Source organism: Lissotriton helveticus, chromosome 1_1 (genome assembly GCF_964261635.1).
Source record: "Lissotriton helveticus chromosome 1_1, aLisHel1.1, whole genome shotgun sequence".
Taxonomy (NCBI): domain Eukaryota; kingdom Metazoa; phylum Chordata; class Amphibia; order Caudata; family Salamandridae; genus Lissotriton; species Lissotriton helveticus.
Window position 1 is genome coordinate 2063168953 of NC_136057.1, and position 23764 is coordinate 2063192716.

The following is a 23764-nucleotide window of genomic DNA, read 5'->3' on the forward strand; positions in this document are numbered from 1 at the left end:
CTTCTCCAAATATCTATTTGGACTGTTACGACAGTAAGTTCTTTTATTAGTTGACGTGGATTTATTCTGTGAACAATAGTGTGGAATTGTTTGTTGCACAAAGCACAGTCCTTTTGTAAATTCCAAATGCAAATGTAGCACATTTTGTATACTAACTAGCCCCCATGAAAAGTCTTGCTACAGTTTCGAGTTTGCCGTGGCAAATTACCACTTCATCATTCACATCACTCACTGTTCAAACCTTTAAAATGTTGGCTTGTTGATTGGCTATATTGTCCAATAGCATGCTTGTTTTAACATTCAGAGTGTTAAAAAGGGATAGGCTTTCTATTAGAAGGCAACACATTTGGGGCACCAGCAATCCTGGATCTTCCCCAGGGAATGTTTACAATCTACTACTGAATTACTTTCGCGCCTCCTTCCCAATGAGGGGCAGATGAAGGAACCTTTAGTATGGGCTAAGGATTTTCAGACTTGTAAGCTTTGACTAGACATTGTTGCCCAGTATTTCTGTAGCACATTGTACTGTGACTTAGTTCTGTTTGCAACTTGAACTTTGCAACTTGAAAATATGTAATTCATTTTGATGATTAAGACAGCTTGTTCTAACATCATTTCCATATTTGCTTTTACTTCATTCTATTGCCAAGGCTTATTGCGAACTGCAGTAGAAAACTGCAATCCTCAGACTTGGTGCCTCCCAAAACCTTTATTTCACAACCCATGCACTCGGTTGAAAATCTTGTAGCTTTTCTTTTAAGATTTAGTAGTTTGGATTATTTTCCACAATTAACTGTTTGTTTTGGTACTGCATTTCTCTCAGTTGTCATCTTATTTTTCTAGTAAAGTGTCATAGAAATGGTTTGTTTAGTCTTTTCTTTTACTTTATCTTCGCCTACTTACTTTTCTGATCTTGGACAACACTGGGAACAAAGCATCCAAGAAGATACATTAGTGCATTACTTTCAAGAGGTGTTCCTTTCAAAATTTCGATCAGAACTCACATTTGTGCATTTTGTGCTCAAAGTTTCTCGAGCTTAATTGACATTGTTGAATATAAAGCTGTAATTCCTGCAGTGAGTGGTGTCCCTGGAAAATGTTCCAGGGATGGTCTGTCATTATCCGAAGAAAAAATGGTAACCAGAATTTCCTCATCAGTATGGAGGAAAATGAAGTTAGATTTTCTCCAATAAAAACTTTTTTTATAGCACAAGCGTTGACAATATAAGAATGTACAGTACAAAAATGCAGTGAAAAACTCATCAGCCTGTGGACCAGGGTGCAAATAATAAAGTCCTATTCTACTAACCAACACTGAGAAATACATTGTAGTCAGTGGCTACCAGTTTGCTCTTCATTTTGGTGACCGTCCATGACCTCCATTATTTACCTCCACTGTAGTGTTGAAAATGCTCAGAGATGCATCTACCCTCCTTAATAGAAAGGCGCTGGTGGACTATTTTCATTACTGATGTCATTGGCTCCTTTGGCACGTTAGCAGTCTTTGGCACCAAGGGAATTACCATAAATGAAGGAAGTCATCCTTCCAAGAAATAGCCCAATGGATTCTCTTCTTTATTTGTCACTGATTAGATTGGTATGCTAGATTTGGCTCTAATGTGCTTCTGCCTTTGTTATGGGCATTAAGATCCAGAAAACCTTAGTGGTGCCATTTTGTGATGGTGTCATTCTTCTTTTCCATTTCCAGCATCAGTTGCACTTCTGCTTGTGGTAAACGCTACTACGTTTCTCTGCTCAAGGCGCACCACTTCATCCAATAATCATCTCCACAGTAATTATTGTAAAGTAATTTCAAAAGAAAGCGTGATGCAGCGGAGAGGGATAATGTTTTGGTGTCCGTGTAAACCAACACTAAAGAGCAGTGAGTGTTTCATACGAGCAAGGGCTATCAATGCAAAAAAACGCGCTGGAGGTTAAAGACCTCACCCACACATATTTACTCGAGTACCCCCTGCACACAGGAACTTATTACTGCAATAGAGGGCATGCTGAACGGTAGGGCAACTCTCGAATGGACATACTGCAGAGTTCTGCAAAGACCACAGATAAATATTGGGGCGATACTTAGCTTACATGTATCAAGAAGGAGTAGAACATTGTACACTACTCCCAGCACCAGGAAAGTGATAATAAGAGCCTATTAGGATGATCTCAGCTGTTCTATGTTGCTGATGAAGAGATGTCTGTTGCATGCTTGATTAAGGGTCTTCCCATTTTCATGAGAAACTGGCTCAAAGACAATGTGTAGTTCTGCATAGCTTTCTACCTCTTTGCATATAGTAGAGACACCACACACACCGCCCAAAGACATTTGGGGACCGCTGACAGCCTACTTGGACAATGCTTCACTATAGACCAGTTCACCATGTATAATGTACCCATTTTCTGACTGTTCTCCCCACACATACATACGTAGACACACCCCGTCCCCCCCCCTCTTTCTGGACAAATTGGCATACAGTTATGGCAGACTCACAATCAATAATGTATAGTCACAGTTTTTCCGGAACACTCTTGATAGTGTACGATGTATGTTGTAGAGGTAATATAGTGAATCCTGCGCATTTTGCTGGTTAATTCAATCCAAAAAAATAATTAATAAACACCACTTTTTCTGCAAGAGGTGCATATTTCTTAGTAATGTTTAAAAAGAAAAGTGACTCTCGGTTGAAGTCTTGGTATGCCTACTCACTGTGCTGAGCCATAGCTGGAAAACTGATGCAGTAGAACAGAGTGCTGTGATTGACTTGCCTTATTAACAGCGGTCAGCATCTGAAAGCTATTTTGGAGGTGTCTTGACGCAGGGCCAGTGATAAATTTGTACCGTGCCCTGACTTATACTGTACCAGATAAACATCTACCCTTCAGCGGAAGAGAATCGGGCACTGTCTTCATTCCTCTGTCTTGAGAAATATGATCAACCATTTGAAGCATAGTCTACATGCTAAAGTAGAGGGACACCCCTCCTCCTACACCAGCAAAATAGCACCTGATAGACAGGGTCTAATATTTGTTCAGTTTTTCACCACCAGAGATTGATAGTAATGAATGCTAATGTGCATGCATATATAAAACTATCCTGGCATGCAGGATTACTTAAAATTGTGGATGAATTTGCCTGTCTCAGCGAGCTTGTAGTACTTGGAAGAAATTGTACGAGGTGGCAAGACATGAACAGAATAGTATCTGTGAAGTACACTAATACAGGTCAGGGACACACTCTTAGCATGTACAGCTATTGCACACCTGCCAGACAGGCGTTGAGCTGCACATCTATAGATTTTACAATACTTGATAACCCTTTAACAATAGCATTCAGGCAATCACTCCCACCAGAGTGGACTTAAAGGATGAGGATGTCAAAATAAGTCGGAAGAGAACAAGACCAAAACCTCTATTCCCGGACTTACTGATGATTCAATGCAAAGTAGATACTTACGCAGTGCATTTGATATTACAAACATTTGCAGCTCTTCATTACCTATCATGGGGAACAAAGACCAACACTTATCCTATGCAAGCAGAGATTAGATGTATAAGGAAAGGCTTCAGAGACCTTATGGGTAGGATAACAGAAGCACAATCAAGAATTGGCAATTTGGAAAATTACAGACTGAACTACAAACCAATCCTACAAAAACCTCTGGCGAGTTGGGCATCTTGGAGAAGGAAGTACCTGACCTGGATGATCACAATCATAGAGGGAACATCCGAATCTTTGGCATGCTGAAAGGCATAGGAGGTGATCTCATGTACGAGGTTTCTAGGATCTTGGATACTATACACTGTAAGGGACCGATTTCGATGTCGGACGGACCCGAGTCCGTCCGACATTGATCTGGAACTGGGACTGACCGACCACCTGTCGGCGGTCCCAGACCAGCAATTAGGATCTTATTCTTTACAGTGGGAGCATGCATTCCGACCGGAATGCATACTCTCATTGTAAAGAGCTGAGGTGCAGTTCATCCCTGCACCTCTTGGCAGGCACCTCAAGGTGCCCCCTAGGCCGCCATCCGGAGGCCTTACACCGTGGGGCCCCCAAAATCGTATTCCCACAGCCTTTCTGTGTCAGAAAGGCTGTAGGAATCTGCCTTTGTAATCCTTCGGGCGGAAGGAGCTGCCCTTGAGATTACAGGCCCCTTTCCGAATGGCAGACAGGCTCTCAAAGCCCATTGTAAGCCATTCGGAAAATCCAATTTGGATTAATGTCCGACCGACTCCATTAAAATGGGTCGGTCGGAAATTCAGTCGATCTTGCACAGCATCCTCCATCAACCAATTAGCCTAAACGCATCTATAATTACAGAATCAACCCCATCATAAGAGCATCCCGGTGTATAACTAAATCTATGACCGATTCCTTTTCTTTAACTTAGTTCACCAAACAGATGTGCTCTCAAATCGTATTTCTTTAGGCAAATATATCAGTCGGTTCTGTAAATAAACACTGCACATAACAAGTTCCTTCTCGTCTTGTTTGCTTACGTTACTAGTGCCTTGCTTTACTATTAGTACTGTTATTGGACATACGAAACAGGCTATTACTGAAAGTTTGCTTCCATGTTTGAAACCAACCACTTCTTCTTCATACATTGGTGGTGTTCACAGTAGCCACAGTGCTCGGTTGTCACTGAAATATATCTTGTCTCATGTTTGCAGGTAATACTTTATGATGTATTATTCTGAACCATTTCTCCAGTGGTGTGACGGTTCTCAAAGCCCCTTCTTTCATACACAGATGGAGAATCCTATGTCAGATGATGCTTTCTTGACCACAAGTAAATTGTTAATTAAAAATGTATTAAGTTGATTTTTTAAGCATCTTTTAGTGATCTTCACCAGTTAGACTCCACTGCTCAATCGGCGGTTTTTGGGGAGCCATTTTAGCTAATTTTGCTTTGGGGATTTTCTCTTGTTTGTACTGGCTGCATTGGTCTATTTCTCCCAGAAGATCTGGATTGGTAAGACTACTCTGATTGTGATCTCTCTTGATCACCATTGGCCCTATTAACATTGCTGGAAATGGTTCAGCAACCATAGGTGGTGCAGAACCATTGCTGCATGAATGCTGATAGTTGTCTTGCTTTGATCACGTTACTTCTAGTCTTTGCATTCCTCACTGAGAACCATGACTTTTTAAAATCTGTGTCCACTGATGTAATGTAACAACACTGTTGACAAAGCTGTTGTGTGTGAATTAATAAAAAAGGATGATGAATGGAAATAAAGTGCATTTGGAAAGTATTGTCCCACAAGCCCTCTGTGTCCTTATAGGCAGATGTGCACATGTTCGGGAAAATTACTGTCACTCAAGGGAAAAACAGCCAGTGGCTGAAGAGGGCTGACCCATTGTCTCATGCTCAAAAATGTGGTGGGTTGAAGCGCAATGTGAAATGAATGTTAAACAGACCAGTAGATGATTAGGCCTGACTGGAATGCACTGTGTCTGTGTGCATTTTCTATTTAAAATAATGTCTGATTACAAGATGCTTGTGAAACGGCTAAAGCTATTTTTAGGTCAAACTTAAAATTGCGTACACACGTTAAAGAATGAGTATACCTGTAAATTAGACTTCACCTGGGTAGCCACTTTATTTCAGATCATTCATAATCCCTTTATTGTTTTTGGCAGGGTACTTGTCGGGACTGCAGAGTCAGTGGACCAAATCTATGGGCATGTCTAGAGGTAAGATGGCATTAAGAATATATTCACCTTTGTAGCTGTATTGGCGGCACCTGGAGGTTGATTCACTCTTAATCTTATTGATGTGATGCAATCTCCTAATATTGTATTCCTTGTATTGGTGCAGAAAGGATGCTCCTACGTTGGCTGTGGGGAGTCGCATGTGGATCACAGCACCATACATTCTCAGGTACATATTTGTTCCTTTCACTTCTCTTATGTTTTAAAACTGTTGTCAGTAAATCCTTAACTGTTCAATTCTGTGTGATGATTCCTTGGTTTTAACGTCCACTTTCAAATTATCTAATGTGCAAAACGCATCCGACCAGCAAAAGGAAATTTAGCAACCTGTTGGGTTTTTTGCTGTGAGAGTGCCCTTAAGAGCCCCTCCCTACTGCAAATAGACTCCAGGTAGGCTAGGTGTTCATAGGCAGTATAAAGCCTTTGTTTATTTACCCTCTTGAGCAGTTACGTCGAAAATAAAATAATACCAACCCCCCAATTGTTTTTTATGTGTATTTATATTTGAACGCTCCTTTGTAACTTTGTAAACTGCAATAGACTTTTCAGAGTAAGAAACATTTGAGTTTACAATCTAGGAACAAAGGGCTTTTAGGGAAGAGAGAGGGGCTAATGCAGGAGTTTTCTCTTTTGGCTCGACTATGACTAGTTAATTTATTAATCCATTCATTATTAGGATCTCAGCCTTTCTGGGGTGTTGATTTACTCTCTTGTACATAAGCCTCCTGGCTGCGATCTTCCAGAATAGATGTTGTTCCTACCAGCATCATATCCTGGTCTAAGGCCTTGCTGCAGGGGTGAGGGGAACACCAAGGCACATGTTGCATACTAGATGTTTCCTGGTTACTTTAATATGTTGTGGGCTTCACTTTGACCGAACTTCAGGGCTTCCTGGATGCATGTTTTGGTAGATTTTGACACCCTGGCAATAAAGTCACTGATAATGAATACAGGCCTTCTGCAACATTTAAATATTTGGCCCTCATTCAGCTGGCCATCCTTTGGAGGCAACGATGGTGAAAGGGAAAGAGAAGGTAGACTTGGACTTTTGTGTTGCAGATGTAGCAGTTTGTTTGCTGCACAGATTGTACACTATGGGGAAAAAAGCATACATAATTTTCTTACAGGCCTTTGTCCCATCCAAATTTCGTGCATCTGCATGTTTGCTCTAGCCTCCATAATCCGCAGCACCCCTGTTCAGGTGTGAGCTAATATTGCTTTATGGGTCCTACCTAGAACGTATTGAGCTTAGATTATATGCATTTTCCCTTCTTCTTTAATTTAAGACTACCTGGAGAGTCTTTCCCATATTTCCTAACCCTGGCTTCATTTTGCTGGGCTCTCTACTACGTACACTTCCAGTCTGATAGGAAATGTGGGTTATCTAAAGCTGACATTTTTGGTTCTTTTATTCTCTGACTGACTTGGTTCCTTTTATGCAACATCTCATTGTACACATTGGTTACCCATTTATCATAAATGGCATATTCGATTTGATTTAGTGTTTTACTGAGATGAGCAAGTAATTTTTTAGGATGTTGCTTTTTATTTCAGTCCAGATCCATCAGTTATGCTTAAGGCATTGATAGTCTCAATATTAGTTGCATATACTATGGGTGCTCTGTGTGTTTTCTCTTCGATTGGAAGGTATCCATCCTGAAACAATTCTTTAATAAAGGATTCAATATGCCGCTGAACTGGTTATTGGTCAAAAGTGGTTTGTTAAATAAATCTACTTTATAGTAGAATGAGCAGCTTTGTGAAGGTGCTCAGTTATATATTGAGTTAGTAGCTTTGCTACTGAGGACCGGAGTACTGAGTAAGAACCGTCCTAAAACACTGTCAGTGGTGCAGTCTTTCTTTCATGTGCGCTCATTTGTTCTCTCTGGCATCTAATATCTGCTTGTGGTGTTCTGAGTTATAGTTAAGTGCATACCAGTTCTAGTTAATTGCACGCCAGACCCAGTGTTTCTCTCACTGGCACTTTTCTGCAGAGTGTGCAAGACATCCCCAGCTGTAAAATACAAAAGGGCAACCTGTGCAGGAGGTAACGTGTGGTTCTTCCTCCGTGTGATAGGTGATTTACATATGTTGGATCTCAAGAGAGCCTACTAGTAGAATAGGTGGTTGAGGGCAGGTTTGAGTACAATGCTGGAAGACCTGCAGAAAAGCTTGACTTGCCTTATTATTGTTCGCTTTTGTTCAACTACAAATGGAAATCGTGATTTACCACAGGCATTTGCCGTGCTCGCTTAGCTAGTGCAATAAACAGAGTGACCAAAATTGTTTACCTAAGTCTTTGTCTAGGTTATCTGACTGTAATCTTTCTTAGGCCTGAGAGAAATTTTAATTACATGGGTGAAATTTGCTTAAATCTAAAGTGTTGCATTATGCAAAACTACCCGTATTTTCCGGCGTATAAGACGACCCGGCGTATAAGACGACCCCCTACTTTGCTTGATAAAATGTAGGTTTCGTGCTATACTCGCCGTATAAGACTACCCCCACTTCCAGCGCAGTCCAACGCAGTCCTGCATAGTTGGCTCGTACTTTGTACGCTTTTGTAACCTGCACACTTATCACTTTTTTCTCCAGGAATGTACTGATTGCTACCTCATGTATTTTGGTTGCTCACTATTGTCACTTTTGATCCATGTAACTTAGCGTTTGCTTTTGTAATTTGTTCATTTGTAATTGTTCCTCTTGTATCAATACTGTTCCTACTGTAAAGCGCTCTGACACCTTCGGGTAAAGTCCGCGCTATGTAAAAAACGCCTGAAAACATACCTTTAAATTTTGTACCCGGCGTATAAGACGACCCCCGACTTTCCAAAACATTTTGAGGGGTTAAAAAGTCGTCTTATACGCCGGAAAATACGGTACTTGAAATTTCATGTTATGCATTTTCGGGTAAGTGTTCCACGCAAGAGACTCGATTCCACAGAAAACAATTTTCCAATGCCCATTTTTTGCTTGTCCCTGTCACCTGCCCATACCTTGCAAAACTTCCCCCAGAGTGTGGGCTTGTGTGAAAAAAAGATTCACAAGATCTGGCAATCCATATTTCATGCTTAAAAAGTAATTTTGCTAATGTTTTTTAACTTCTCAAGAGTATTATGCAGTTTCGCCCTCTCTTAGTCAAGTCAAAACAGCTTTATTTGGTATGTTAAATATGACCATAAAAGCATTCTAATCACATAAAACAATTTACATAATTGTAAAATCATTAAAATTCAGTACAATCAAGAAAATGTTTACATTTATACATACAATTCAATTTTAATCGATAATTCAGGGTATTAAGTCAGTCCTGATTTAAGCTAATAAAAACCTGATAAAACCATATAAAAAACAAACATATTTCATAATTATTTGGAAAAAGTGCAATTCAGTAAGATATATATATAGGGTGTAGGGTAATTCCTTAATCCAATCATCCTTTAAATGAGAAGAGTTCTCCTAAAGTGCGTAACATGCAAGGTTATTGCGTACATTAAAATCATAGTGCAAAGTTATAGCGTACATCAAAATCATGCAGGCTTTACAACTCCAAGTTCAGTCAGTATGTTGTTCATAGACTACAGCCTCTAAATAGGAGTAGTCCTTTCGTCTTCTGATGGACATTTGTATAAAGCTAATAACTGCATTCATAATTTTACACTCTACAGTTTACAAATAAAATTAAAAGATTTTTTATAGTGGTAAAATTTGTTAACTAAAAAGAGTGGTTTCAATACAGATTTTCTAATATCGCTATAAAAATGACAAAATAATAAAATTAAAAAATGCAGCGTGGACTGAGGAGACTTCCCATCGCATGGCCAGTTCGGGAGAATGACACCACTCTCCCATCTTAGGGAATGCAATTAAGAAATGTAGAGTGCCAAGCCTAAGCCTCGTTAGGTTAAACCTTTGCTGAGTATTTCTTATCATAATAAGGTACGGTTGTGTGCCCACGAACAGAGGGTACTCACAATATGAGGTGATACTTTGTTTCCGACCTATTTTCGCGCCTCTCACCAACTCCTTGCAGGAGATAAACCTTGATTTCAACTCATTTATACAGTAGACCTGTATAAGTGAGTGATCTTTTCGGACTAGAGTTACCTTACAACCTTTTAGGAGGGTATAGATATACTCTAGCCAAAGGAATTTTCCTGCAATTATCAAGGGCCAGGCAGTCCATAATTATGTCTTTTGTAAACTTTGTCTCTTCTTTAGACCATATCCCATGCCATAGGGTCATTCCTGCCATACCTTTGAGGTCACTAAAATAGGTAACAGACAGTACACTATCGACTGCATAATTAGATGTGGAGATTTGGACTGACAGCAGTCGATTTAAAAAAGTATTCTCTTGAGTTTGTTGAGAGGTAATATTGGACCTTCCCCATATGGCTGCCCCATAGCATGCAGTTGTAATGGATTTACTCCTATATAGGGCAAGGATTTCCCTTGTTGGTTTATTACCTATTTTTGAGGCGAATCTAAAAATGCCCTCAATTGTACGTAAACATTTCAAATTGGTTACTTTTATGTGCGCGCCCCAGGTACCATTCCTATTGAACAATAGCCCCAGGTATGTAAAACTGGAAACTCTGTTGATTTTGATGCCGACCACATGATGCTGTCTGATCCTTGCTCTGTTTTTACCACAAGTCATGACAAAGGTTTTTGTAATATCCAGCTTTAGATCTTTTTCAGTCAAGAATTGTGTACATTTTCCTAAAAGGCATTGCAGACCATTCGCTGTCCTTGAAATTAGGATAGCATCGTCCGCGTATAAGAGCACTGGGGAGGGACGAACGTCTACTCTTGGGGCATCTATCGCTAAATTTTGTAAGTAAGAATCGACTTTATATACAAAGAGAATAAAAGAGGACCTAAAACACAGCCCTGTCGTATCTGACGGGTTACCCTAAAGTCCCGGGTACATTCGCCCTTTAAGCCAAAACGCACTCTAGATGTTAAAAAAGTATAAATCTGGGAGAGATAGGTGACAATGTCAGTGGGGGCGCCCAACTCAACCAGTGTTTGCCATAGTTTAACATGGTTAACCATGTCGAGCGCACTGGTGAGATCAACAAAGCAGAGATGTAAGGCCCCTTCCTTGGCTAGGGTATATTTCACTACCAGTAATTCCAAATTTACACATTGTTCTACTGTCCCAATACCCCTTCTAAAACCATACTGGGTTTGTTCTTGGAGGCCCAGTTTTCTAATCTTCCTAACAATACTCTGCCCATCAATTTTGAGGTGGAATCGAGAAGGGATATGGGACGGTAGCATTTGGCCTTCACTATCCCCTTTTTTAAAAATGGGTGCTATTATACTTTCTACCCCGGATGCTGGTAGCGTTCCCCCTAAGGTGGTCTTAAAAACATTCAATAAAATAGGTGACCAAAAATCAATATCATGTTTAAAAACGTCAATAGGTACCCCATCCGGTCCTGCAGCATTACCATTCGCACTTTTGTTTAGGGCTGTTTTAATCTCTTCCAGGGTTAACAAGTGTAACCTAACGGGCTCAACTATAATAAAGTTGCTCTTTTCCTTTTTATTGGTTAAAACAGCTCTTGGATAAAAAATATACTCAAAGTGAGCTATCCATTCTTCTGGCGGGACTAAAACGTCCATCTTCGCTGCAGAACTATCTTTAAAACAAGCATTGGAAATGCAATCGGGCTCGGATTTATTTGAGTTTGAGCTAATGGCATTGTAAATGGCAATGTCTTTTCGCCATGTGCTATGGAGTGTGTGCATGTGGTGTGTAGTGGAATTATGTGGGTTAGATTGGAATTGTAGCAATGGTGGCATGCTGTGCTTTACATGAATATGTTTAAAAGTAAAGTGTACCATACTGAGATTGCTACAATAGTTAATTGCGGATGCGTTAACAATTGATGCGTGCACTGATGGCTGGTGGTGTGTGTGACTGCCTGTAGAAATTGTGCACTGATGGCTGGTGGTGTGTGTGCTTGGTAAAAGAGTGCACTGCCGGCTGGAGGTGTGTGTGCCTGGTGGAAGGGTGCACTGACGGCTGGTGGGTGTGTGTTTGGTGAAAGCGTGCACTGACGGTTGCTGGTGAGTGCGCCTTGAAAAAGTATGCACTGACGGCTGGTGTTGTACGCCTGGTGGTGTTTGTGGTTCGTGAAAGTGTGCACTGACGGCTGGTGGTGTGTTGTTGAGTGTGTAGTGGTGAGTGTGTGGTGGTGAGTCTGTGGGGGTGAGTGTGTGGTAGTGAGTGCGTTACACCAATGTGGCGCACTGGTGCCACTGCACCTGCTGCAGCAATGGTAGCTACACCACACTGGTGCCACTGTACCTGCTGCAACAATTATAGCTACACCACACTGGTGCCACTGCACCTGCTGCAGCAATGGTACCTACGCCACACTGGTGCCACTGCACCTACTGCAGCAATGGTACCTACACCACACTGGTGCCACTGCACCTGCTGAACAATGGTACCTACACCGCACTGTTGCCCCTGCACCTGCTACGCCACACTAGTGCCACTGCACCTGCTGCACTAATGATAGCTATACCACACTGGTGCCACTGCACCTGCTCCACTAATGATAACTATACCACACTAGTGCCACTGCACCTGCTGCACAATGGTAGCTACGCTACACTGGTGCCACTGCACCTGCTCCAGTAATGATAGCTATACCATACTGGTGCCAGTGCTGGTACCACTCCACCAAAGATACTTACACCACACTGGTGCCACTGCACCTGCTGCACAATGGTAGCTATGCCACAGTGGTGCCACTGCACCTCCTGCACAAGGGTAGCTATGCCACACTGGTACAACACCACCTGCTGCACAATTGTAGCTATGCCACACTGGTGCCACTGCACCTGCTGCACAATGGTAGCTACGCCACACTGGTGGTACTACACCTGCTGCGCAATCATAGCTAAGTAACACTGATAACACTGCACCTGCTCCACGAATGGTACCTACGCCACAAACTGGTGCCACTGCACCTGCTGCACAATCATAGCTAAGCAACACTGCACCTGCTCCACCAATGGTAGCTACCACACACCGGTACCACTGCACATGCTGCACCAATGATAGCTAAGCCACACTGGTGCCACTGCACCTGCTGCACAATCATAGCTAAGTAACACTGATAACACTGCACCTGCTACACAACAGCAGCTACCACACACTGATGCCACTGCACCTGCTGCACAATCATAGCTAAGCAACACTACCACTGCACCTGCTCCACCAATGGTAGCTACCACACACTGGTACCACTGCACCTGCTGCACTAAACTGGTACCACAGCACCTGCTCCACCAATGGTAGCTAAGCCTACGCCACACTGGTACCACTGCACCTGCTCCACCAAATATACTTACACCACACTGGTGCCACTGCACCTGCTGCACAATGGTAGCTATGCCACAGTGGTGCCACTGCACCTCCTGCACAAGGGTAGCTATGCCACACTGGTGCAACTGCACCTGCTGCACAAGTTTAGCTATGCCACACTGGTGCCACTGCACCTGCTCCACCAAAGATACTTACACCACACTGGTGCCACTGCACCTGCTGCACAATGGTAGCTATGCCACAGTGATGCCACTGCACCTCCTGCACAAGGGTAGCTATGCCACGCTGGTGCCACTGCACCTGCTGCACAGGTGTAGCTATGCCACACTGGTGCCACTGCACCTACTGCACAGGTGTAGCTATGCCACACTGGTGCCACTGCACCTACTGCACAATGGTAGCTACGCCACACTGGTGGTACTACACCTGCTGCGTAATCCTAGCTAAGTAACACTGATAACACCTCACCTGCTCCACGAATGGTAACTACGCCACACACTGGTGCCACTGCACCTGCTGCACAATCATAGCTAAGCAACACTACCACTGCACCTGCTCCACCAATGGTAGCTACCACTCACCGGTACCACTGCACATGCTGCACCAAATATACTTTCACCACACTGGTGCCACTGCACCTGCTGCACAATGGTAGCTATGCCACAGTGGTGCCACTGCACCTCCTGCACAAGGGTAGCTATGCCACACTGGGGCAACTGCACCTGCTGCACAAGTGTAGCTATGCCACACTGGTGCCACTGCACCTGCTCCACCAAAGATACTTACACCACACTGGTGCCACTGCACCTGCTGCACTAAACTGGTACCACAGCACCTGCTCCACCAATGGTAGCTACGCCTATGCCACACTGGTAACACTGCACCTGCTCCACCAAAGATACTTACACCACACTGGTGCCACTGCACCTGCTGCACAATGGTAGCTATGCCACAGTGGTGCCACTGCACCTCCTGCCCAAGGGTAGCTATGCCACACTAGTGCAACTGCACCTGCTGCACAAGTTTAGCTATGCCACACTGGTGCCACTGCACCTGCTCCACCAAAGATATTTACACCACACTGGTGCCACTGCACCTGCTGCACAATGGTAGCTATGCCACAGTGGTGCCACTGCACCTCCTGCACAAGGGTAGCTATGCCACACTGGTGCAACTGCACCTGCTGCACAATCATAGCTAAGTACCACTGATAACACTGCACCTGCTACACAACGGCAGCTACCACACACTGGTGCCACTGCACCTGCTGCACAATCATAGCTAAGCAACACTACAACTGCACCTGCTCCACCAATGGTAGCTACCACACACTGGTACCACTGCACCTGCTGCACTAAACTGGTACCACAGCACCTGCTCCACCAATGGTAGCTACGCCTACGCCACACTGGTAACACTGCACCTGCTTCACCAAAGATACTTACACCACACTGGTGCCACTGCACCTGCTGCACAATGGTAGCTATGCCACAGTGGTGCCACTGCACCTCCTGCCCAAGGGTAGCTATGCCACACTAGTGCAACTGCACCTGCTGCACAAGTTTAGCTATGCCACACTGGTGCCACTGCACCTGCTCCACCAAAGATATTTACACCACACTGGTGCCACTGCACCTGCTGCACAACGGTAGCTATGCCAGAGTGGTGCCACTGCACCTCCTGCACAAGGGTAGCTATGCCACACTGGTGCCACTGCACCTGCTGCACAAGTGTAGCTATGCCACACTGGTGCCACTGCACCTGCTGCACAAGTGTAGCTATGCCACACTGGTGCCACTGCACCTACTGCACAATGGTAGCTACGCCACACTGGTGGTACTACACCTGCTGCGCAATCATAGCTAAGTAACACTGATAACACCTCACCTGCTCCACGAATGGTAACTACGCCACACACTGGTGCCACTTCACCTGCTGCACAACATAGCTAAGCAACACTACCACTGCACCTGCTCCACCAATGGTAGCTACCACTCACCGGTACCACTGCACATGCTGCACCAATGATAGCTACGTCATACTGGTGCCACTGCACCTGCTGCACAATCATAGCTAAGTAACACTGATAACACTGCACCTGCTACACAACGCCATCTACCACACACTGGTGCCACTGCACCTGCTGCACAATCATAGCTAAGCAACACTACCACTGCAACTGCTCCACCTATGGTAGCTACCACACACTGGTACCACTGCACCTGCTGCACTAAACTGGTACCACAGCACTTGCTCCACCAATGGTAGCTACGCCTACGCCACACTGGTACCACTGCACCTGCTCCACCAAATATACTTACACCACACTGGTGCCACTGCACCTGCTGCACAATGGTAGCTATGCCACAGTGGTGCCACTGCACCTCCTGCACAAGGGTAGCTATGCCACACTGGTGCAACTGCACCTGCTGCACAAGTGTAGCTATGCCACACTGGTGCAACTGCACCTGCTGCACAATCATAGCTAAGTAACACTGATAACACTGCACCTGCTACACAACGGCAGCTACCACACACTGGTGCCACTGCACCTGCTGCACAATCATAGCTAAGCAACACTACCACTGCACCTGCTCCACCAATGGTAGCAACCACACACTGGTACCACTGCACCTGCTGCACTAAACTGGTACCACAGCACCTGCTCCACCAATGGTAGCTACGCCTACGCCACACTGGTAACACTGCACCTGCTCCACCAAAGATACTTACACCACACTGGTGCCACTGCACCTGCTGCACAATGGTAGCTATGCCACAGTGGTGCCACTGCGCCACCTGCCCAAGGGTAGCTATGCCACACTAGTGCAACTGCACCTGCTGCACAAGTTTAGCTATGCCACACTGCTGCCACTGCACCTGCTCCACCAAAGATACTTACACCACAATGGTGCCACTACACCTGCTGCACAATGGTAGCTATGCCACACTGGTGCCACTGCACCTCCTGCACAAGGGTAGCTATGCCACACTGGTGCAACTGCACCTGCTGCACAAGTATAGCTATGCCACACTGGTGCCACTGCACCTGCTGCACAATCATAGCAAAGCAACACTACCACTGCACCTGCTCCACCAATGGTAGCTACCACTGCACCTGCTGCACTAAACTGGTACCAGAGCACCTGCTCCACCAATGGTAGCTACGTCTACGCCACACTGGTAACACTGCACCTGCTCCACCAAAGATACTTACACCACACTGGTACCCCTGCACCTGCTGCACAATGGTAGCTATGCCACAGTGGTGTCACTGCACCTCCTGCCCAAGGGTAGCTATGCCACACTAGTGCAACTGCACCTGCTGCACAAGTTTAGCTATGCCACACTGGTGCCACTGCACCTGCTCCACCAAAGATACTTACACCACACTGGTGCCACTGCACCTGCTGCACAATGGTAGCTATGCCACAGTGGTGCCACTGCACCTCCTGCACAAGGGTAGCTATGCCACACTGGTGCAACTGCACCTGCACAAGTGTAGCTATGCCACACTGGTGTCACTGCACCTGCTCCACCAAAGATACTTACACCACACTGGTGCCACTGCACCTGCTGCACAATGGTAGCTATGCCACAGTGGTGCCACTGCACCTCCTGCACAAGGGTAGCTATGCCACACTGGTTCTGGATGCTATCTCTTCGCCCTTTGAGTTCCTGAGAGATCTGGCCCAGAGCATAGTGTAAGTGTGTAAATACGTTGGTAAAGTTTTGATGTATCTCACTTTTTCAGTACAGGAAGAGATACTTTACTATTATGCTTTCTGAGGGAGATTAGAACACATACAAGGTAAACAAAGAACCAAATCTTTGAAACGTGTTAAACCCCAAAAAGTTTAAAACGTTTATTCACTTAGTTATGTATTTAACGGCAACAACATTTCAAACAGAAATATTGTCCACAGGGACAGTAACCCCGCATATCATGAAAGCGAGGTTAGGTGGTAGTTTACTACAGTAATTAAGGTAAGACATAAAGTGATTGATTAACACTGAAAACAAACAATATTTTTACCACTTAGCTCTAACAACAAACTCAACTAAAATGTAAATATTCAACATGGGTCAGTGAGGGGCAGTAGGAATCGCACTTGCAGGAGACACTTTAGGGTCGATGTAAACTTGCCAACTGAAAGGTAAGCTCGGCTAGCACCGAGAATCAGTCTAGAGGTCCTATAGGTAAAATGACGTCATGTTTACAAAAAAAATCTGAAATTTTTACACGAAGCACAAACAACATAGTTCACTGCGTTATTTGTTGGAGTGTAGGGTTATGTTATTTATATTGTTTATGTCAGTGTTACAATTGCAAGAGAGCAGATGATTTCCACTTACTGCAGGTGATGCATATCTTTACCTTTCTGGATATTCGAGTAGTACTTCATATTTTCCTGGCAAGAACGTTTATAGCAACACACAATACATTGTTCTTCTCTTTAACATGCTCCTAGGCATTCTGACATTCTAATCACTTGCTCACTTCTTTATTTATTTATTTTTCCGGTTTTATGTAGATGATACCAGACCCAATGGTGAGCAGACCACCACATATACATAGGTTCCAAGGTGGCATAGAAATATGCAATTTTGCATAAGGGAGTTTGCTGGAACTAGGATCAAATCTATAAAACACCTGAGGGATATATTTCTTTTTAAGATAGACATGTATTGTAAGATTATAATAAGTTAATACAATTTTTGGGGTTAAAAACAGTCATCGGTCAGTGAAATGTTATCTTTAGCAGTTCTTGTGTGGAAATGGTGTTGAAATAAAACGGAACAAGCACGAACGCGCGCCACTCACTGCAAACTGGTGAACGCGCCCAGAACATCTGGATTCCATTACCGCGGCCCCCTGACAGCTGTAATTGATAATTAATTGCGCTCCCCTGCGCGTAACCGCACACAATATGCAGGAACTCTACATTGAGAAATTCCTACGGCCTATGGCGTGCTGCCTTACTATAACACAGCCTTGCCAGGACCTATTGCAAAGCATATGCCACAAAAACACCATGAAAATTCTCGCGCATAATGGAATGTCTGGCATTTTTCAACTGCTTTTCTGCAAGCCCTTACAAGAGGGCTTCGAAACTCCGCCCACTTCTGACGAAGTGGCGCAGGCCTCGCCCTAAAAAGGATGATCTATAGTTTTCCAAAATGGGGTTGTATCTTGTGTCGCTGCGGCCTGGACTAGCTTATCCCAAGCTTCCTCGCGGATCTCTATTTTTCTTAAATTCAGGGAGTCCTTATAGATTTACCTTAATATACTTATTTTGGCACTAACCCTAGGCCTTGTTTTTAGGGTAGTTTTTAATTCCTTATTTAGCCTTGTGCCCTGCTGATTGAACCATCTGGGATGAAGGTTGCAAGTTTTTTTTCTTCTGTTTTAATTTTAGGTCTACCACTGTTTCGGTAGTAATGTTACAAAAGGCACTTATAATGTCTGCATTAATTGAAGTACTATCTTAACAGATGTTAATATCTTTCATTTTTTTACCTACAAGGTTATCCATGAAGGTGGTTGGGTTAACACCTGAATATTTTATTGATACTCCGTTGTTTCCTTGTATCGCAATATTTATGTCAGCTGCCCTGCCCTTTTTTGCCCGGGCGTGCTAAGCTTCAAAGTCATGATCAATGGATGATGATCACTAATCAGGCTTACACGGGTTGTAAAATTCCTGACTACTTCCCTACAGTGCTCTGACACAATAAAGTGGTCGATGGTTGAAGAGGATCGGGCCCCTACAAATGTTTGGGTAGGTACCTCTCCGAGTTCATCCAGTTCAGTGACTACTAAATTTTATTTATGGTTAGCAAAATTGATTGCTTCCCCATAAATATCATGTGGAAAATGAGGGATTCCTTCACCAACATGATCAAGGTAACTACATTGTCCTCCTGCTACAATGTCACATCTTTCGCTGTTCAAATCACCCACCCAAATAAGTGTATAATGCCCACCATCCCCTTTAAAAAACCATCCAGATCTTCTTCTAGAAACTAGAAATTAATTACAAAAATTGACTGTTTCCCCTCAATGGAAAAATGAATAAACTGACACAATTGTCACTTGGTGTCGGTTTTTCTTAGTTTTAGTTGCGATGATACTGGGATTGCGATGGCGAGGCCACCTTTTGCATGCCCCATTCTAGAGTGGATGGCCTGTGTACATATTGTTTGGAAGCCATTGATGTAAAAAGGCTCAGTGTGCCAAGTTTCCTGTAACAACACTTAAGCACAGTCCTTAAACTTTTCATCCATTCCCCATCAATTACTTTGTTTTTGACCCCGGCCACATTCCAAGACATAATAGGTAATATTTCATGAGGTTGTTCGCTAGCGCCTACCACTCCACGTTACAGGTATTCACCTTATCATGCTATAAAATCCCACCACCCTCTGTGCTATTACAGGTAGGCGTAACATCCTCATTGCTAAAAGATAAGCCAGCGGCATTCATCCTCTGTCAATCTATATCGCTACAGCTTCTTAGAGGAGGGTTCTTATTGTGTGAGGGGGTGTAAGAAGTATTTATTTTCCTCTAGTCTTGCACGTATCTAGGCCTAAAATAATATCATAGTGGGACGGCAGAAATGTAATCATCCTGATTAAAAAAAAAAAGGGTCAACGGAGTGAATGGAGAAAATATCAAACAAATTTCCTGCCAGTTCCCTGCTACGAAAACTAACCACCACGCAGTCTCCTTGACTTGTTTCCTAGAGTTCCCTACCCAATTCACTCTTCTCAACATAATAATAATATATTGTAGTAGGTTAACATTAAGATCAGTCCTTGCAGAGATCGAGTGATCAGCTTGGCTCTTTAGTGACTCGTAAGTTTCCCTTTTATTGACCAGTAATATTGGAACTTTTTTCAAGATAACATATGGGGTCACCTGAGGTGGTAGATGTAATGAATCCACAGGGTTGTCAGTTAAGTGCTGAGTTCTAGTTCCTTGGTCCAGTTGATTAGCTTTTGCTGTATTTTACGGGGTGGTGTTACTATCTTTATTTGCCCTGTTTTCACATCCAGGTTGTGTGTTTTGACGGGTCCTTAAATGGGCTACGGGGCGAGTCAGGTTTGAGTAATTTATGCCGGCTGTGGTAGTGATCTCTGGACCTTCTTTTTGTGTCTCGGCTGCAATATTTGCTCTGACTGCTTTATTCGATGTTTTTAGTAGTAATATTTCCGAGTCTAATTCTGTTAAATACCTAATGTCCTTTTATATTAATGTAATTTCTGACATCAGTCGACGTTCAATGCTGTCTAATTTGCCATGCAGTTTTTTTAAAAGAATTTCCAGATTTTGTGTTTTTTGATCATAGATCTCCGCATGGCTACCCTCTAGGTCTTTTACCATCCCTGCATTTTTCCCTCCTTTTTTCGATTTTTACTTTGGCTTTGTTTTTGTTACCTGATTTATTGCGGGTATATTAGTTCGTTGGGGAAGTTGTTTCAATTTTATAGCTGGAGGAGAGACCAAATCTGTGATGCTAGATAACACCGAGATATCCAGTGACGATGTTAAGACACAAGGATTAATCATAACCGAGTTGGCGTCTGTATTGTTTTCACAGGCACTAGGTCTCTCTACCACACAGTCCTTCACTGTCCCATTATTCACTGAAAAAGAGGGTTCTATCCCGCCCTTTGTAATAGGCACACTTTTAGATAACTTCCCTCCACTGGGTGCTAGTTTCCTTTCGACCATGTTACCGCTAATGTTTATCAGATGCACAGAAAGTAGTTACAATGTGATAAGTCCCCTTACCGGTAGTTTGCAGATCCTGGGCTCAATGGAGATGGTCCAGCCTAGTCTTATCCTGTTGCGGACGGCATGGCCCCGGCACGCCTGCGTGCGTCCCTCGCTACGAGAGTGCTGACGTGAAGATAAGGGTGCCGGGAGGGTGACGTCACCTCCCACACCGTGCCGGGTGAAGAGGTTGCTGGGGGACTGGGTCCCACCCCAGCGGTCCTGCATGCCTCGCGGAGGTGCCAGTGGTGCTGGCAGCTGGAAATGGCCCCAAAGACATTTCTATCACTGCTGACTAATTCATTTACAAGGATCATTCTGTGTATGCCAACTTTTAAATGTAGTCTTTGAAACTTCTAAATATGACCGAGTTCTAAAAAACTATCCTCACGGCATCCCTGGCCCGTAGGAGTCCTGCAACACCACAAAAAGATGTGTAATTCAGCTGAAGAGAGCTGGGCCCAGGGCGGGGTTCCGACATAGCTGACATATGCAACCTCAGGGAGAGACAGAGCTGTGGACTTAGACTGAAGGGGTATTCAACCCTGGTGCACTCATTGCCATTATGAATGGCAGCTTGGGTGGGAATCATCATGATGGTATTCTTGCCTCAGCTACTTCATCCATTCAATATATATATTTCAACAAATTTGAACAATTTTACTGAAATTCTTGGACAAACTGTCGAGGATGTCTGGGATGCGCTCACTCTTGATATAATAGTGACGATTTGCAGTCCATGACAAGGAGGACTACTAGATTGCCTTCTCTTGCAATTGGAATGGACAAGGCTGCACCATTACCACTGAATGCAATAATTGCCAAGGTGATGTTGATACCCAGGGCGCGCACTGTTTTACAATGTCCAAGACCATGTTCCCTTGGCATAGGCTTGCCAAGGTAGCAGACATAGATTCTATCTACTGCCCCAAAATACCATTGCTGGACAACCCACTGCAGACACTTACTTCAGAACCGAAAGCAACACCTGTAGAAGTTAGCACTAAACCTAAAGCAGTTAGGGGAGTTTTCATGGCCAAAATGTATAATTCCATTGACCGGTTTAAAGAAAAGGAGTGGCGACCGTGCTTGACATTTTAATATTTTCGACATTCAGTAAAGGCCTGATTCCCTGTGTTCCTATCTAAACTGCCTACAGTAAAATCTCAGAGTATACTGATCACAGATAGCTCTCCAAAGAGCCTAGTAACAAGACTGTATGGATCAGTGAGCAAAGCAAATACATCCTTGGATTGTAGGGCTCGGCGGAGATGGGGGACCGACATAGGAGAAAAGCTGTCAGACGAGATATAGCCTGAATATACATTTTTATTGTATCATTTTGTGCTTACTGTTGAGTGACTACTGTTGCACACAAACATGTAAGATATCATTTAACAGTAAGCACAAAACAATACATTAAAAATGTATATACAGTATATATATATTACACTCTGGCGGGCCTTCACGTAATGGGAAATGAAGAAGACTCAATCTGCATTCATTGTAGGAATCCAAGCATCAATAACTTACACCTGGTTTCGAGGTGCCCATTGATTGAGTTATATTGGTCTCATTTTTTTGTGATATCAACAAGATGGTGCAGTGCGATATTCCTCCTTCGCCATTGGTAGCCTTGTTGGGATATGCTAAGGGCATGCTGAGGGTGGTGAAGAAATGTGTAGCCCTCTATATTAGCAAGAAGAGTGGCACTCCACTGGGGAAGAGGTTTATCTCCTTGACATCCTGGTCAAGGGACATATGGTCCCCCTACTCAAGTACTAGGAAAGTGAGACCGCTTTAGATTAGGGTGAACTGCAGTGAGATGAACAGTGTATCTGAGGCGGCGTGATGGGTGGAAATGTTATTCATGATCTTGTGCTCCGAGGCATCGGGAGGTGATATTCAGATTGGCACGAAATGCCAGGTGAAGTCATACTGAATGCTTTGATGGTTCGACTGGCTGTTCCTGGGCAAAAGGGTAATACGCTTACAAGAAGTAGTAGACTGTATAAGATACCCTGATAGATGTGTAAAGCTTTAACACTCTGGCTGTTGCGAGAGCTCTGATCCCAAAACACGTGTAACAATGGTGCATGGCTTTTGGGTTTGCTGTACATTTCCCTGTTACTTTGATTGTTGCTTAGTGAAAAAATGCATTTAAAAAAAAATCCCACTCCCTAAAACATGCTCTCACAGGACAGTAATTATTATTTCCCACAATATGCTAATCTAGGTACTTTTAACCCCTTGCATGCTGATGACGGCCCCCAGCCGTCATGCACTACAGTGCTCGTGTGCTGATGACGGCAGGGGGCCGTCATGACCGCACCCGCGCTGAAATCTTCAGCACGGGAGCAGAATCGGCCCAGCATGGAAGGGGTTAAAGATTACAGGTAAATACATTTTGTTTTTACAAATGTATTCATCAATTTTCTGAGCAATGCTGCTCTAAAGTGTTAAAAATGACTACGTTGGGTCAAATTCAGGATATTTGTTTGGAATAATCCAGTTAATTCAGAATAGGAAGCATCTTTCTGGCTGCTTGGACCCAATCCAGGTTGTGGATGGAAAGAATAATGCAACTCCTCCTGCACCCCATTGATGGTAATTGGCCTCCTCTTTTTGGCTGAGCTTTTAGTCAGGGAGCCAGGATGACAGAGGCCTTCTGGCACACGTTAATCCAACCATGAAGGAGTTTTATACACAAATGACTATTGTTTGCTGTGCTGATCCGCATACCTGTTCTGTTCAGGACATAACATGTGAGTGTGGTTAACTGAGTAAACCACCTAAAGGATATGTGTGTAGTGCTGCTACTTGGAAATGGTTAAGTATCCTCACATTATTAGGAGGCTGAGGTAAACAGTACAATTCAGTCTCCCACAGTGTTGCTTACTCC

General features: G+C 43.7%; 1 protein-coding gene across 4 annotated transcripts in view; it reads left to right on the forward strand.

The window, feature by feature from the left end:
* The window catches only part of USP33 (ubiquitin specific peptidase 33), a 372522-nt gene that overhangs the window by 54210 nt on the left and 294548 nt on the right, over positions 1-23764 (forward strand). For all 4 annotated transcript variants that reach the window (XM_078645171.1, XM_078645190.1, XM_078645199.1 and 1 more), the window contains 2 exons: positions 5657-5710; positions 5835-5897. In XM_078645171.1, coding sequence (XP_078501297.1) covers positions 5657-5710; positions 5835-5897 — 117 coding nt within the window. The remainder of the gene's footprint in view (positions 1-5656; positions 5711-5834; positions 5898-23764) is intronic.